Source organism: Polyergus mexicanus, unplaced genomic scaffold (genome assembly GCF_030449975.1).
Source record: "Polyergus mexicanus isolate NDT 795.1 unplaced genomic scaffold, iyPolMexi1.0 SCAF_12, whole genome shotgun sequence".
Taxonomy (NCBI): Eukaryota; Metazoa; Arthropoda; class Insecta; order Hymenoptera; family Formicidae; genus Polyergus; species Polyergus mexicanus.
In genome coordinates, this window is record NW_027223332.1 from 6,039,302 (window position 1) to 6,055,852 (window position 16,551).

The window sequence follows — 16,551 nt, forward strand, 5'->3', positions numbered from 1 at the left end:
TGATGACGAAAAGATGTCTTTACATAAGCCGACAGTTGAATGACACAATCGTGACGGATTCTTTTTAGTTTCTTAAACACTAGAACAATGATCGATAGACAATCGATCAAAAATCTTAAACAGCAACTCTTTTTTTCGGTGACGTCCACTGTGAAAGATATTATGAAACTAGCGCGAGGCGCAAATCAAATTGCTAATTTAAGCGATTAGCCACAATAACGATTTGCAAGATCGATAAAAATATACGCAATGTCTATTGTTTCCCTCTAAAGAATTATCTAGATTGAGAAAGTGGGAGCGATATAAAAGATTCAGCGAGATAGATTGAACAGACAAGGTATCGTCGAGACCGACGAGATTAAAGTGATCCTGCAAGATGTATTGGAAACTGTTTGTGTCATTACTTCCGCACCTGCTTATTTGTAATACCTTGGCTAGACCTATCATTTACGAGGCTGTCGAGGACGATGTCACCGCCGTTGGCTCATTTATTCGCGAGATACATCAACCGGCGCCGTTAAAAGTCGCTGCGGAAGTAGAGGATTTAATGAGCGTTGGTAACGCACCGAAATCAAGAGACACTAAAAAAAGTATAAAAAACGCATCTGGTATGTCCTTAGTTAGTACTTTTTACTAGAATATACGATAATGACATATTTAAAATAATGCAATATTTAAGAACAAAGTTATAGGAAAATTAAAAAAAAAATGATTTATCAGATATTGGCGTATGACAATTATGGGATAATCGACGAGAACAAAAATATTGTTTCTAAAAAAGAAATTTATTAATCACGTTATTTTTTATGTACATTGCATTGTATTGTTATCTTTCATTTATTTCTTTATTTATTTCTTGTATTCTTCTCTTTCCCTGAAATAAACGGATTAACGTTTATTGTCGAATGCTAAATTTGATGAACACGTTAAATGTCTTGTCGAGCATAACAAGGATGGACAACAATGCGGTTTTAGGCAAATCAGACGAGGGTGGTTACTACAGAACCTACGGAAGCGATGCGGACGGCGAGAAGGGTTACTTGAAGGAAACCTACGGTAAAGGTGATCAAGGCTACAAGACTCTTGACACCTTCCACAAACAAGACGGCGACAAATACGAATTTGAGACGCAAACCAGTTACGGCAAAGATTTTGCTGACAAGAAAAGCGAGAAACATCAAAAAGAGAAAAAGAATCGTGACCACGAGGGCGCAGGTAAAAATATGTTAAATTGTAATTATAATCAGCAACATATATTAATACGATAATATAAAACAGAGTAAAGAATTAACTTAATAGATCAAAAATTCTGGCGTTACAATTCCCTTTATTTATCTTATACAGAATTGAATAGAAACTCGACTGTCCATAAGCTTCATAATCGTAACGCTTCTTTGAGTTCGAATTGAAGTGGCTGCTGTGGATAACGCGAAATTGTTCCTAAATTGTGTTTAATACGATATGAAAATTTTTATAGGTACTATGGTCGATACAGACTATATCGGCGGCGGGGGAGATCACGGTGAAGGAAGCGAATACTCGCATTATACTGGAAGCGACGATGAAGATCACTACAGCGGCCACTACACGGATAAAGAGCCGGAATCTTCACATTATGGTCATAGCGAAAATTATTCCTCTGGAGATGGTGACGAGGAATCTTACGAGACACATAGCTCTTATAGTTCCGACGGAGAAGACGAAGAAGATAATTAGTAAATATCAGAGGGATGTATATTAATTTTATTAAAAAATTTTTATTTTTTGATATTTTATTCAAATTCTAGCATTTTGTTTTGTAATTTTAATCCTGTCCTATTTTATATTTACATAAAAATCTGCACGTATAATTATTGACAACATAGCACGCGTACATTCATGCACATGTATGCACGAATAATTCATTTTCAAAAATGGGAACAATGCATGCATGCGCGCATGTTTTCTATTATATTATATCCGATTAGAGTGTGAATGACATATTTGTATTATAGATAGTAATATAAAGAGATTGTTAATTATGGTGTTTATGATATAGTAAAAGTTAATGTTTGATAATTAATAAATTTATCACACATCATCGATGCATATGTTAATTTTATTTGGTTGTTACCTTTGAATTTTCCATGCTATGTGCACGATTATTAAGCTTCAAGTGATGTTTATTTGATGCGATTATTCCTACACGATTGATTTTTCAACCGCAATTATCTCTATGCGATTAATCTTTCAATTACAAAAAAATTTTAATTAAAAAAAGCGAAGACAGCAACTATTTTGCAAAACATTATTTCAAAACAACGTAAATAAAGTAGAGTATGCGCTGCTAGGCAAATATTGTATATTGAACGTTAGATTAATATTTCCAATATGAAATTTGCCGTTACGCTTTCGCGTTGGAATCGATCGCGAAAGTACGAGCGTACGCTCAAAATTATCGCCCGGCGAAACTCGTTACATTAGCAATGTCCGTGCATGATCGATTATCAACAGCTAATCCATTCTGGGTGTTTCGCGTTGTATGCAAATAGTTCGTTCTCACAGTATGAATGAATGCATATCCGTTCGCTGAACCGTTAATCCCTTAAATACTTCATTCCTTCATTGAAAGCACACCTCTTGTCCAATCTCGTCAATTTAGAAAATCATAAAAACAAGTACGCTTATTTTGAGCAGGATCACTGATTCAATTAGACGGTAAAAAAATGTAATTCTTTAATGGAAATATGACAAAAAGAGAGAGTTTCTCTTTTGTGATAGAAACGAAATAGATTTATGATTTAATATCATAGTAGCCGATATATATATATACACACACGCTACTTATTCTTAATATAACGTGATTTTATATTTGGCTGTATTTATATTATGGCCGTTCGATTTATTTAGTCAAGATATAGTATTTTTATTCGATTTTCGATTAAATTAAATCGCACTGACGCGACGCAACATTTATTACTCGCCGTAACTATATCTCGACTAATGAAATTGCCATTTAATTCCTTCGCGTAAGTGCGAATATAATTGGGTTACCTTTGTTGTAAAGCTTAATTCTAATTTCAGATTTAACATTATCCGGAAGTCAAGAATTTACTGTCTGTATCATTGAATCAGAATACGCTTTGTATTTTATTTGAGTTTGCAACTTGTTCATGTCAGTTTTGTGTTTTGTTCGGAAAGCAAATAAGTTTTCAAATTTGTTCCGCTACAATTATAGATTCAGTTTAATTGTGCGCTTAATGGCCACGGTTTGGAACCGTGCTAGATTGCAGATACTGCCACTCGGTTGGCATACAATAGATACGGCTAATTGTCGACACAGTATAGTTCCAATTGACAGAAGACGATAAAAACGTGAGTATTTGTTAAAAAGTACTTTCCGTCACGCAAGAATTGTGTCTTGTTGTATATATTTTAGCTCTAATCGTTACCTCTAATACAAGTATATATGTAACATTTATGAGGCTACATTTTGCAGTTATTTATAACGAGGGAGCTATTCAGGTGATTGCCCATCCTCGGGCGGGAAATCGGTCTGTTAATTTTACGAAATAATTAACAGTACTGTAATAAAGAATTATTGTATTTTGCTATCAATTTCAGGAACTCGTTCGATCTATTCTAATAAACATGATTAATAAATTTGAAAAACATGTTTAAATTTGCTAGTAATTTGTTACACATTCTTTATATTAATCTTTCTTTTCTGCTGTATATTTAATTTAAAAAACTGAGGAGAAATTATATATATTATTTTGCTTTACTGGATTAAGATAAAAAAAAAAAAAACAATTTATCAAGCGAAAATCCAGATTTAACTGATTCAATCTATATTTAAAGTGATATAATAAAGATAATAAAATTTAAAGTCTCAATCCACTGACATATTGATATATGTAATACTCTTTTTTCTCCTTTTTTTGTTTCCTTTCTCTCTCTCTCTCTCTCTCTCTCTCGTCTCTTTTCTTTACTTTATTAGTCTAGTCTATTTAAAAATTTTGTAGCAATATGTTTTTAATTTTGCTACTCCCACACATTCTCACATGCAATTAGCAAATATTGCGATAACAGATCAGTTGAATATACTAATTATTTTTGCTTGCATAAATGAGCTTAAAAGGCAAACAAAGCGAAAGTGGAGCTCAAATTACAGACTATTACTGTCAGCTCTCTCGCGGCTATCGCCAGAAAAGCTTGTAGCTTGGATGGCTCCTCCGGGTTTAAATTAGAAAACAATTTCATTAGCAACCCAGAAACCAGCGCGAGGTCCTTTTATTCATCAGTATATAGCCTGACGGTTTTATTCAGCGTGCAAGAATACGCTATAGAAGAGGAAGAATACGCTACGAGGAAAACGGTATAAAAAGGACGAAAGAAAGAAAAGAAATAGGAAAGATGGTGCGAGAGTAAAACTTCAATGTGAGATAGTTTGTTCGATTAAGAGAGTGGAGATTAACAATTCCATCAACTGACTGTACATTTCATAAGTTAACGACGCGGAATTGACAATAGTTGCTCTTCTTATGCCTCAGTTCCGCTTTCCATTAGTAATTATTAATAAAATCAGTAAAAAACTCATCCAATATTTTAATCATGTCTGTAATAATGTCTCATAAATATTTTTTAATTTTTCTTATATCTTTGTAAAATTTTTGAATTTGTTGTTTAATTATTGACATAAGTAATAGAATATTTTTGTTTTGTAATATTAGTATTATTATTTTGTAATATTAATATTATTTACTATTAATATTACGATGAATATCTATATTAATAGAATCTTAATAAAAGACAAGTTTAATATGATATTTGAGTTTCTAATTATGAAAGTTATTCCTTCTCAGATTGTGTCATTATATTACTATCCTCGGTACTGGAGCGAAAACGACGTTAAAATGCTTGAAGAGTCAACGAACCATGCTCCGATTTACGACACTCTACCGAGCTTTACTCATACATAAAAATTTCAATGGAATTTTAGATTTTAATTCAAGTCGCGCCTTTGCGCTCATTGACCAAACGAAGAGGCGGGCGATCTGGCGGATGGTCCGACGTTGCCTCGAATTTGCTTACAAAGCAATCTTTCCATCTGAGCTGAGGTCTACGGTGAATGCCACCTAATCTAATCTACGTTACAACGATACCGAGTCGAGATCGAACTTGGCAGAACCCTTGGTTTCTCTTCTATATAAGGGATCTTTGCCGAAACTGGGCAGTAACCAATCTTTATCTTGATTATGCAGCGCCAACACCAATAACAGCCAATCTTCAATCTAGGATGGCTGCCAAATAAGATCGTAAAAGGTCAGAATCTATCGGTCAGTACTTTAAACTGCAAATTAACTGACACATTAAATTTGCAGTGAAAATCATGTTGCGGTTTTCTAGTTCCAACATTCGTTACCTTATCCGTCTCCGACATCGTTATTAATTATTACTCTCATTTATTTAGTCTTGTCAAATTCCATCATGGGTTAAGAAACTATTCCGTTAGCACAGAATATTATGTGCAAATTTTGCATCTTAATAATTACTGAAATTTATAAATCTCTTTCTTTTGACATTCTAATTTTATTGAATGTACATAGCGTTTTTCGTTGGCATAGAATTGGTGAAAGATTAAGATTAGGGAGGCCATTATTTCTCTTGGTTTTCAATGGTTTTTCGAGATCATCTAATAAAACCGTCAGGAATGTTGGAACAAATGGGTCAACAGTTAGCGAAACGACTCGCGCAACGAACGCCGAGCGTGATATACGCGTCGCCAACGTCTGTAAAACTCAATAAATTGTTTTTGGCTTATGACGTTATAAATGGTGCCGTGTTTACGAGAAGCGAATTTATGTCGCAGATAATAGGATTAATGGTAAAATTAGACAGTTTATCGATAAGCCGGCAAGCGCAACGATGCGCGCGTTGTGACAACAAAACCCTCCTACACGATATACAAAATGACGTATGCATATCTATATTTGTACGTCATAACGTTAATTAAAATGATTGCGCGAGCATCTGGTAGGGTACTTAACTTCAAATATCGATTGAGGTCACGTCGTTACGCGAGGTGTTGATGGAACGTGCGCATGTGTCGGACAACGGGATGCCACTTTGATTCGAAATAGACATTTGGGCCATCCATGTCAGCTTCAAACTGACCGAGATTTTACATTTTCTGCATTAATAGCTATTATCTGAAAAAGTGAGAGGCAATTTGTCATATTTAATATCCTCGCAATTCAATTAACAAATTCCCGAAGAAATTATACAAAACAAGAGATTTGTCGGCGTGAGAAAGAGAAGATAAAATAACATAGAAAATTAATCATAGTTTTTTTTTAAAATTAATTTAATTATATCTAAAACGTAAATATTGAGTACGAAAGAGAAAAAAATAAATCCAAATATATGAAGAAGATAATGCGATCTGTTGCGGTCTAGAAATTTCCGTAATATTGTTCCTGCGGCAGACCGATGATCATGGAAAAAGTGGTAATGGAAAGTTCTTCCTGATGCCAAATACAACTTTATGCGCAGATATTGCGTTCACGCGATGTATTGAAATAACGACTAATCGAATAAAAAGTTATCAGAAACATTCGTTTATGTATGTGTGTGTGTGTGGGGTAAAAGCTGATAATTCGAGGTATAAATATTATTAGAAGAAGATCAACGAATCAATTTGTTATGTCATTTTACAGATAAGAAATTGCAATAAACTGGCACGACAAATAATGTTTTAACACCCGATTGTATCGATATTACGATAGACGGCGCGACGAAATATTCTAGCAGAATAAACGCAATGTGCAGTGATGCGAAGAAGTGTAAAACCGTGTGCCTGCCCACCGCACCGGTGTCAACGGAGATTGGAACGAAATTTAGGAACACTTGCGGTCGTGCGGATGAAAGTGGACTTGGCGGAAACAGCTATCGCCATGCTATGGCGGAAGTAGATGGACCATCGATATTTAAGTGTCAACCGTTGTAACGTCGGCCATCAGTCTGATCGAAACCGGGTGCGATCGCAATGCTGCGAGGTACAATGCTATTTTTGTCATTCGTAACAATATGTTCGTTAACGTTGCACCCGATGTGTCACGCTCGAGAACTGGTCAGTGCGAAATCGCGTATCAGTCGGCGCGATGTGCGAGGAAAGAACGATGATCATGCGGATCATTTAGAGCCGATCGTGGTCTCGTCGCCAATCGCAGAGGCGGATGACCTCGAAACAGCAGCAACCGAACATAAGGGTCATCATCACGAATCCAGTGGCGGTCACAAACATGAATCTCATCATTACGAGGACCACGGTGGAAAAGGTGAGAAGGGATACAAGAGTCACCATCATCACGACAAAGGCGATAGCGGTAAGCACGATAAGGAACATCATTCTGGTCATCATGAGGAACATGGTGGCAAAAAGAAGGGTCACCATGACGAATATGAAAAATATGGCGAACATCACGAGGGCGAAAAAGGCCACAAGGGTGGCAAGTTTGGTGAGAAGAAGGGCCATAAGAAGGGTCATAAGACGAAGGGTTATCACAACAAGTTTCACAAAGACGAATATCACAAAGAGCATAAGTTTTACGATGATTATCATAAGGGCGGACATCACGAGAAGCATGGTGATTTTCATGGTCATCATGAGAAGAAGGAAGGTCATCACAAAAAGGGTGGTCATCATCATTCCGGTTATCACGAGGATCATCACGGTAAAAAGGGCCATCATGACAAAGGTCATCTCGACGAGGAGCATAAGGGCCACCATGGCAAGCACGGCCATGAGGAGCACCATTCTCATGACGATGCATATGGCAAGAAAGGCGATCATCAATCCGGAAAAAAATACGGTTATAAGAAAGGGCATTAAAATTATTGGCTCAAGTATTACGGATCAAAAAGTAATCGCTCATTTTACAGTTACTTCAGATATATCTACCACGCGACGACATTTCGTGATCGTATATTTTATATTGTTCTTTATATAATATAATTATGCGCAAATATACTAACACGCGCAAAGAAATTGCTTGATTGTGTTACTCTCTTTCATTGGTTTTTCTTTCTCTTTCGGTCTTAATGTGGCAAATAAGTTTCTCCCCAGCTCATATTTGTTCCAGCAGCTACATTACAGTCAAGACGGCAGCGTGATATTACGCCTTATCGATTCCTCACGATTTATTGCCATCGTTTTTCTTGGCGGCCTTTTACCACTTCCCAACTTAAGTAATTTTGCCATTTCCTCTCGCCTTGTGCTTCCGTTTATTGATAAAGATAACGATTGCGTGAGAAGAAACGCATAATTGTATATAATTAAGGATTTTACTCATAAATAATTCATAAATCACATCATCGTCAACATCACGTGTTACTTTTATCAATTCTAAAAATTAGATTAAACAAATCAAATGCTTATTTTGTAAATAGCATGTGTTTTCGTGTCAATACTACTTTTTTTAGCAAGCAGCGACAGTTTCATTGGTTCAAGCAAGCGTAAATTAATTATGTGTACAATAAAAATATTTTTCAGAACAGGATCTCTCTATTGTTGGACAAGAATAATATACTAGCAATTCCATCAATAGCATGAATTTTAATGTTACATATAATACAGATCATTAATGCGCCAATAATTGAGATTAATCGATTGACCAGCTGATTGAATTGATTACCCGATATTAATGTGCCGCGGGAACGCGCGTTGCAAGTTGACACCGTTAAATTTGTAGGTAAATACCGCATATGTACGTTGCAATGTTATCCCTTGCAATAGTGTGCAACATAATATTACGTCATCAATTATATATTAAATCATATATTTAATCATATTAAATAAATAAATAAATATATATATATATATATTATATAAATGTAAATATATTTTTTTAATACAATATAATTAATATTTAAACAATTTTAATTAATATTTAAAAAATATTTAAAAAATAAAAACTATATTATATATATGTATGTGCAACTTATAACGATACTCAAAAATAATATAGTCCATTTCTCGCGCTTTTCCTATATCATTAAATTTTTTTCAGATTGACACATACTATTTTAAAGTCAATTGTTTTTCGAAAGAATAAATGTTGACGTTTTTATACAAATAATTCTTTAAGATTTTTCTTGTTAATTTCTTTCTCAATCCTTATTGTAACCTTTATTTCCATTATATTGTCGCATTATGATAATTTAAGCAGTCAGCGCAAGCCGTCGAAAACATACATATCGCTTCAATGTATCGAGTAATCGTCTCTTGCAATGTGCATACATAATTAGCACTCATTATTTGTCGATTAATCAACGTAGACTTTCGAAATTGTGCAAATATATCTTTGCACATATAATTTATAAACAGTTAATTATATTTACAAATATTAAAAGTACTGAATTTTGATATAAGTATACATGATTAGTATCTTTACTACATAAAGGTGTCTTTAAGTAAAATAAAACTGTTTAAAATTAAAGAATACAGGCAAATCACATTTTTCAATCTATTTCCATCTGCGTCTGCTGATGTTTTACGTAAATGGATTAAGAACACTCACTTATACACGTGCTGTTGATGGCGTAAAGCTTTGATTATGAACAAACTTGATTATACCTTGGTTTTTAGCAAGATGCAATAAATACGGCAACAAGATAAGCTTAATCCAAATATTTAATCTAGCAGCTTATGTTGTCAAAGGATTTCTTGCGCGGTCGCATGATGCAATTTTCATTATACGACTGTAGCGCGCAAATCATTTATTATTCGAGAGTTTACTTCGGCTTCGTGAAAATTTTATTAAAGGTACCTCGAATTCAGGGCGGAGCTCATTTAGCTGGTTTTCGGCAATAATATATTCAAAAATTCTTGTATTTTTAATCATATTTATACTTTTTTATAGGAAATAATTTATCTTTATTATATATGCTACTTATACTTGACATATAATTATTTAAAGAAACGCAATGTAAATGACTCGAGTATATTTCGCAAAAAGCAAAAACGTGAAAAAAATTCCTTTATTTCGCCTCTAGTCTGGAAATTCGCGGAAGTGCAATGCAAATGTCACGTGTGTTTCTGAGCCTCTCATTAATTTGGTCGAATAATTATTCTGATTCCATGGAAGCACGCAGAATCACAGAACAACGCGGTCGTGCGTACTTCTTACGCGTGTTTCGCGTTTCTCTTTTTTATCGTGCCCCAGCTACTTCAATTACATTAATTAAACTACCCACACATGCATTACGAGCCGAAACAATGGTGGACCCTTTCGTCGGCCGCCGGAATTGTCACATGGCGGAGTATTTCAAGTAGGTTCGTTGCCGGGTGCATGCAATCTCCGGCGGCGAATAGCCTTGCACGATCCTGAACACCCGCTACATCGTACGTGGCAGTAAAGAAGTGCATAAAGACCCGTTAATCCCCGTGTCCGTGATGCCGGAATTCAATTCGGATGGACGCCATAGAAATGACAAGCTCATTCGCTACAGCGTCATATCATTAATCAAATCCGCGGCAGGATGAATACGATAGTAGATTCTGTGTGCTTTCGTTTCGGCTTTGTTTTAATATATCGAGCGTATACATATGGTGGACTCTATATATATATATATATATAGGATCCACCGATATTTCGGCTCATAATGCATGTGTGGGTAGTATAATTAATGTAATTGAATTAAATAATAAGCACTAATAAATGACAAATTTTAATCGAAAATATTAAAGTATATTTTTTTATATATTTTGCATGATTTGCATATATATATAATTATTGCTATTGTAGGAGATTTCTTTTTAATCAACTTACATTTATAAAATAGTGAGTTATAGTGCATTTTCGGAAGAATTCATTGAATGAAATATATAATACGTAATACCATGATATCCTTTATTTACCACTACTCGATAATGCGTTGTACCCAACGGCAAATTTAATGCTGCTTATTAATATCGGAATTTGATAAATAGCTAGAATATAGGAATTTTTATTAACAGCAAAGATTTCAGGTATGTTGATATATAATTATGATACTCATAATTTGCATTGCTCAATATATATATATATATACATATATATATTTAACTTGTGAGGAAATTGTAAATCTTTGACAATTTGGTAATTGATTTATCTTTATTATAATATATATATATATCTTGCATTAATAATCTTTACACAGAGAGTTTTTATACGACATCAAAAAAATTTAGCAAATTTAAAATACAAACTCTTTGAATTTTATACAATATTAATATTTGCTCAGATATATTCGAAAGATTCTAATATATCTATCGATTCTGTCATGTAATCCATTAATTGTTTAAAATTATATAAACATATTATGCAATACTGTATGTGATTGCATTTACTCTATCAATTTTCGATAGATTAAATTAACTTATAATAAAAAGTTATACGGCATCAATGTTGTTTTTTAATATATAAATTAAAATTAAATGTAAAAAGATTAAAATAAATACTTTTATTATAATTGATAATTATAAAAGTTTTCATTTTTATAATCTGATTCAAATTCATTTAGATTATTAACTTTCCGCAGCGGCATACAATTTTATACATCATATATTTTATATATTTCTATAAATTTTTTAACGATTTTATATATTTTGTTTTAACAAAGATGAGAAAAAATTTAGCATTTTAATATTTAATTAAGATATTCTTCTCCCTTCATTCACATTTAAATTTTATTTCATATATATATATATATATATATATATATATATATATATATATATATATAACTAAAAGATATTAAATTATTATATAGATATAAAATATTTTGTAATAAAAAAGATATATCTTTATCACACATACATAACGATAATATTACATGTTTTAAAATACGAAATTGTAACATATATTATATCAATGTAAATGTCACATAAAATTATTTTTGTTATGGGCGTATATGGGAATTATTAGAGAAAATAATACGATTAATCATGTTATTGTAGACATTTTAATTTTTTAATAACGAGATAAATTTATATCATTCGGTATCCTAAAAATTAACGAAAAAACAAGGAACAAACGATATAAAAATTTATTCTGTTCATATTGCATTAAATTGGTAAGCTTTGCATGATTAATGATGATGACCGTGATGACCGCTCGAGAAACCATGCTTTTTACCACCATGATGCTCGCTCTTCTTTCCATAATCCTCATGATGATGATGGTGTTCTTCGTGACCATGTTTGCCATGGTGGCCATGATGATCCTCATCGAAATGTCCTTTATCATGGTGACCTTTTTTACCATGATGATCTTCATGATGGCCGGAATGATGATGTCCACCCTTCTTATGATGGCCTTCCTTCCCACCATGATGCTCGTGATGATCGCCATGCTTCTCATGGTGACCACCTTTATGGTAATCATCATAGAATTTGTGTTCTTTATGGAATTCATCTTTGTGCGATTTATGATGATAACCGTGAGTTTTCTCGCCCTTCTTATGGCCTTTTCCATGGCCAAATTTCGACTCTTTATGGCCATGTTCGTGTTCGTGATGACTGCCGTGCTCATCATGTTCATCGTGATGACCCTTCTTATGCCCGCCATGCTCGTGATGATGACCTTCATGATGTTCTTTGCCATGATGACCGTGTTCTCCCTCTTCGTGATGATGATGACCTTTATGGCCCTTATGACCTTTTTCGCCATGTTCCCCATGATGATGAGAATGATGTTCATGACCTCCGCCATGCTCGTGATGATGACCATGATGATGAGAACCGGCTACTTCTAAATCTCTTATGTTTCGGACATCTCGCGCCGAAGATACGGTAATGACCGTGCATGTCACAGCCATTACCAGGAGCAAGCATGGGCCTATGCATTTAGCCATGTTGGTTCTCTTGTAGGACCAACGAGTACAATGGACTGATCAACAATCTTTAAAGCAAAGCTTATATACCTGTGGTTCCACCAACGCTTTACACGTAATCGCTTTCGTTCTTTAGCTTTTGTTTAATCTCTCTCACAATACTGGATTCGTATTTCGTAAAACATTTGATCTATACTGTATACTGTTGCTTAAATGCGCTGTTAGTTGTGTGTGTATGGGTGTAGAGAATTATTGTCAATCTTGAATTACTTAAGAGAGCGAAACGATATTACTGTTCATGCTCTTACTGTTAATAAAAGACAGAAGAGAAAAAAAAGAAAGTAATATATGTAAAGAATATATGAAACATGTGTAATTTTGTGTAGATATATATAAAGCATATATTAAAATTTTATAAAAAAATTGTGCATAATAAATAATATTAAATATATTAATAAATAATATTGAATATATTAATAAATAATATTAATAAAATTGTAATGTCAAATTGTAATGTATATGTATATAAGATATATATATACATATTTAAAAGAAAATATAATATTTTGTTACAAATATATAGCAAGATTTTAATGAAACGCAAATCTGTAGATAAAATAATATGTTAATTCAGAATTTGTTAGCAGATAAATCCATCAATCTAGCAGTTAAGATGGATAAAATAAAATGCTTAATTATAAATCAGGACGACATAGCAATTTTTATTACTGATTGTAAGTTTATCTGCTCTGTCAATCAAAGCGTTTCTTTTTTATAATACTGTTCTCTGACATTCAATAATAATGTTTAGTTATATATTATATCCTTGTATATTTATCTTTGCGGAAAATATATTAATTGTATAAATTTTCGTCAGTTATAGAAATAAATTAACGCTGTTGAAAATCGGTATACTGCGGTTCGGGGAGTAATAATAAAAACGCGTTATTTAGGCTGCATAAACGTAGTTTGGTAAGCAGGACACAACGATTTCAATTATATTACATAACGGTCCACAAGCGATAGTCGTGGGTTCACTGAAATCCGCGTTACAATTTAAACAGGTTAAGGAAACGTTGCTTTCGCAACGACGTAATGAGCCACGAAAGAGCCTACCCTCATATTGATTATCCTGCGATCGATATATAATCCGAGCGAGGCGAGCGATTTAATCATACCTACCGATTACAGCGACGAAGTTAAACACCTCTCGTTGATATTGGATTAAACGAGGATAAATACAGCACGATGAGCAGATTGGCGGCGATTTGCCTGCTGGCAACGTGCATCGCCTCTCATTGCGTGACCACCGCACGTGAGATCCCGAGAGCCCATTACGACGACCTGCAGGTAGCCGCTTCTCACCATCATGAGAGCGGGCATGGAGAAGAACATCATTCCGATCATCATCACAAACACGGCGGTAAAGGCGACAAAGGATACAAGTCGGAACATCATCACGAAAAAGGAGAAAAGGGACACCATGACAAAGAAGGCCATTCCGGACATTATCACAAAGATGAAGGCCATAAGAAGCATCATCATCACGATGACGGCTATCACGCCGAACACCACAAGGGCGAGAAAGGTGAGAAAGGTCACAAATTTCATGAGAAAGGACATTATGGCAAGGGCCACAGCACTAAGGGACATCACGAAGTCCATAAACTCGACGAATTTAAGAAAGATAAGAAATTCTTCGACGAACATCATGATCATGGTCATCATGAAGAACACGGTGGCCATCATCATGAACACGGGCATAAGAAGGGCGGTCACTTTAAGAAAGGACACCACGATCATCATCATCACGAGGACCATTATGGCAAGAAAGGTCATCATGAAAAAGGACACCATCATCACGATCATAAAGGTCATAAAGGCCATGGCGATCACGAGGAGCATCATCATCATCATTCCCATCATGGCAAGAAGGGCGGCCATGAAGATCACAAGCATTGGGGATTCAAAAAGGGACATTGATATTAATATGAGAATCATCATTTTGCTTCTATTGCTTGTTGAGTTGCGTTTATCACGCTGCATTAATTGTTATACGTTTCGACGAGCAAAATAAATTTTTCCAACAGATTTATTACACTTTATTTATACATTTTCTCATACTATATCGTGACGTTATGTCAATTAACGGCAAAATATCACGTGCATTTATTAACTCATCATTCTTCTTACGCTGCTATATGTTTTCATGAATACGCAATAGCTTGCATTAATCAGACTCTTACAACACTATAAATGTATATTGGATGTAAAATGAAATTTGAATTATTTGCACAGTGCGACCGTGACGCGTGTCGCGAAATCGGTAACTGTCGTAATAATTTAGCGATGTTTTATGTTTTGCGCTATATCAGTCACGCTTCTGCGGTGTAGCAGCTGTCACAAGAAAATATGGCCTCTCGTTACATACCATTTCCATAAAACCGTAATATCGGGCAGTTATCGCATTCGGTGATGTAATTGATATAGTTTTGTATTTGTTTTATTTATTCCTTTGAAAATTATCTATCTTTAATATGAACAATTTAATTTAAATCAAATTGATCTTAATTACAAATTTATAACTTTATTATGCAAAAAACATTTTATATTTTCAATTAATATTATGAATTTATTAACCACATTTATTCTCAAAATTTATGTCATAATTATATTTGCAATATTTATTTTTAATTATAAAATATAATTTTGTTATAAGCATTATTCAATCGACACTGCCGATGCTTGTTTATGATGGACCGAAAATTTATTTCATAAAAATATTCATTTATAAATTCTTTTTCATTTTATTATGTTTATAATCGATATATAAAATAGAAGATAAATTATATTAGTACTAAATATTCTGCGATATTAATAGTGTTAATTAGCTTTTTCGTATTTACGCTGCTCAATCAAATCTGTGCCTGCATCGGAGCCATAATTCTCGTAATTATTATGATAAGAATTGTCGCCTTTTTCCTTATTATAACCCTGATCGCGATTCTGTAAATGCTCTTTATCATGAAATGCTTTTTTCCCACTAGTTTGATGATCAAACTTGGATTCATGATGTCCGCCTTTCTTGAAATTACCCCCGTTAGCATTATGATGTTCGTCAGTAGCAACGTGCTTGTCGAAATAACCTTTCTTGTGGCTTTCGTCATAGAAATCGGTATGGTTTTTATATTCATCCTTGTGGTAAACTTTATGAAAGCCGCTGGTTTTTTGGCCCTTTTTGTGGTACGATGTTTGCCCATAGCTGCTACCCTTCTCACCATTCTCAGTCTCATCGTAGCGTCCATAATTTCCGGACGTGTCGCTGTACCCTTTTTTATTCTCACTTTCAATATCATAATGTTCTGAAAGATCCAGGTAAAAGTAACATCTTGCTCGACAATATATATATGTATATATTTGTGGGAAAAAAAAAAAATCTAAAAGCTATTAAATAATTCAATGTTTCTAAAAAAAAATAAACAAAAATCTACCTTGTTGCCTGTTTTTATCATGCTGCACGCGTTCACCCACGTCAAATTCCATTCGTTTGTTGTACCCTTTGTTACCCTTTTCTCCATCAGCAAAATTCTGCGCGGCAGAATACTTTTCGCCGAATTTAAGCGAAACGTCGATATTTGGCCGAGGTTCGTCGGAATCGTGAAAAGGATGGGTTGCTATAAAATCAACTGCTTTCTC

The 16,551-nt window shown here is 34.0% G+C and overlaps 4 protein-coding genes across 4 annotated transcripts; 3 read left to right on the forward strand and 1 right to left on the reverse strand.

Annotated features, from left to right (window-relative positions):
* The first annotated feature begins 376 nt into the window (after window positions 1-376).
* On the forward strand, window positions 377-1,716 carry LOC138938445 (protein starmaker-like). Its single transcript, XM_070305403.1, has 3 exons — window positions 377-608; window positions 976-1,215; window positions 1,478-1,716. The coding sequence occupies exons 1-3, from the start codon at window positions 377-379 to the stop codon at window positions 1,714-1,716; spliced, it is 711 nt and encodes a 236-aa protein (XP_070161504.1).
* A 5,311-nt stretch (window positions 1,717-7,027) lies between these two features.
* LOC138938179 (probable zinc transporter protein DDB_G0282067) lies at window positions 7,028-7,873 on the forward strand. The gene has a single exon (XM_070304981.1). It carries the CDS (start codon window positions 7,028-7,030, stop codon window positions 7,871-7,873), a length of 846 nt encoding a protein of 281 aa, XP_070161082.1.
* Window positions 7,874-12,111: 4,238 nt separating this feature from the next.
* Window positions 12,112-12,876, reverse strand: LOC138938180 (spore coat protein YeeK). The gene has a single exon (XM_070304983.1). It carries the CDS (start codon window positions 12,874-12,876, stop codon window positions 12,112-12,114), a length of 765 nt encoding a protein of 254 aa, XP_070161084.1.
* A 1,227-nt stretch (window positions 12,877-14,103) lies between these two features.
* On the forward strand, window positions 14,104-14,838 carry LOC138938181 (spore coat protein YeeK). Its single transcript, XM_070304984.1, has one exon. The coding sequence runs from the start codon at window positions 14,104-14,106 to the stop codon at window positions 14,836-14,838; it is 735 nt and encodes a 244-aa protein (XP_070161085.1).
* The last annotated feature ends 1,713 nt before the right edge of the window (window positions 14,839-16,551 follow it).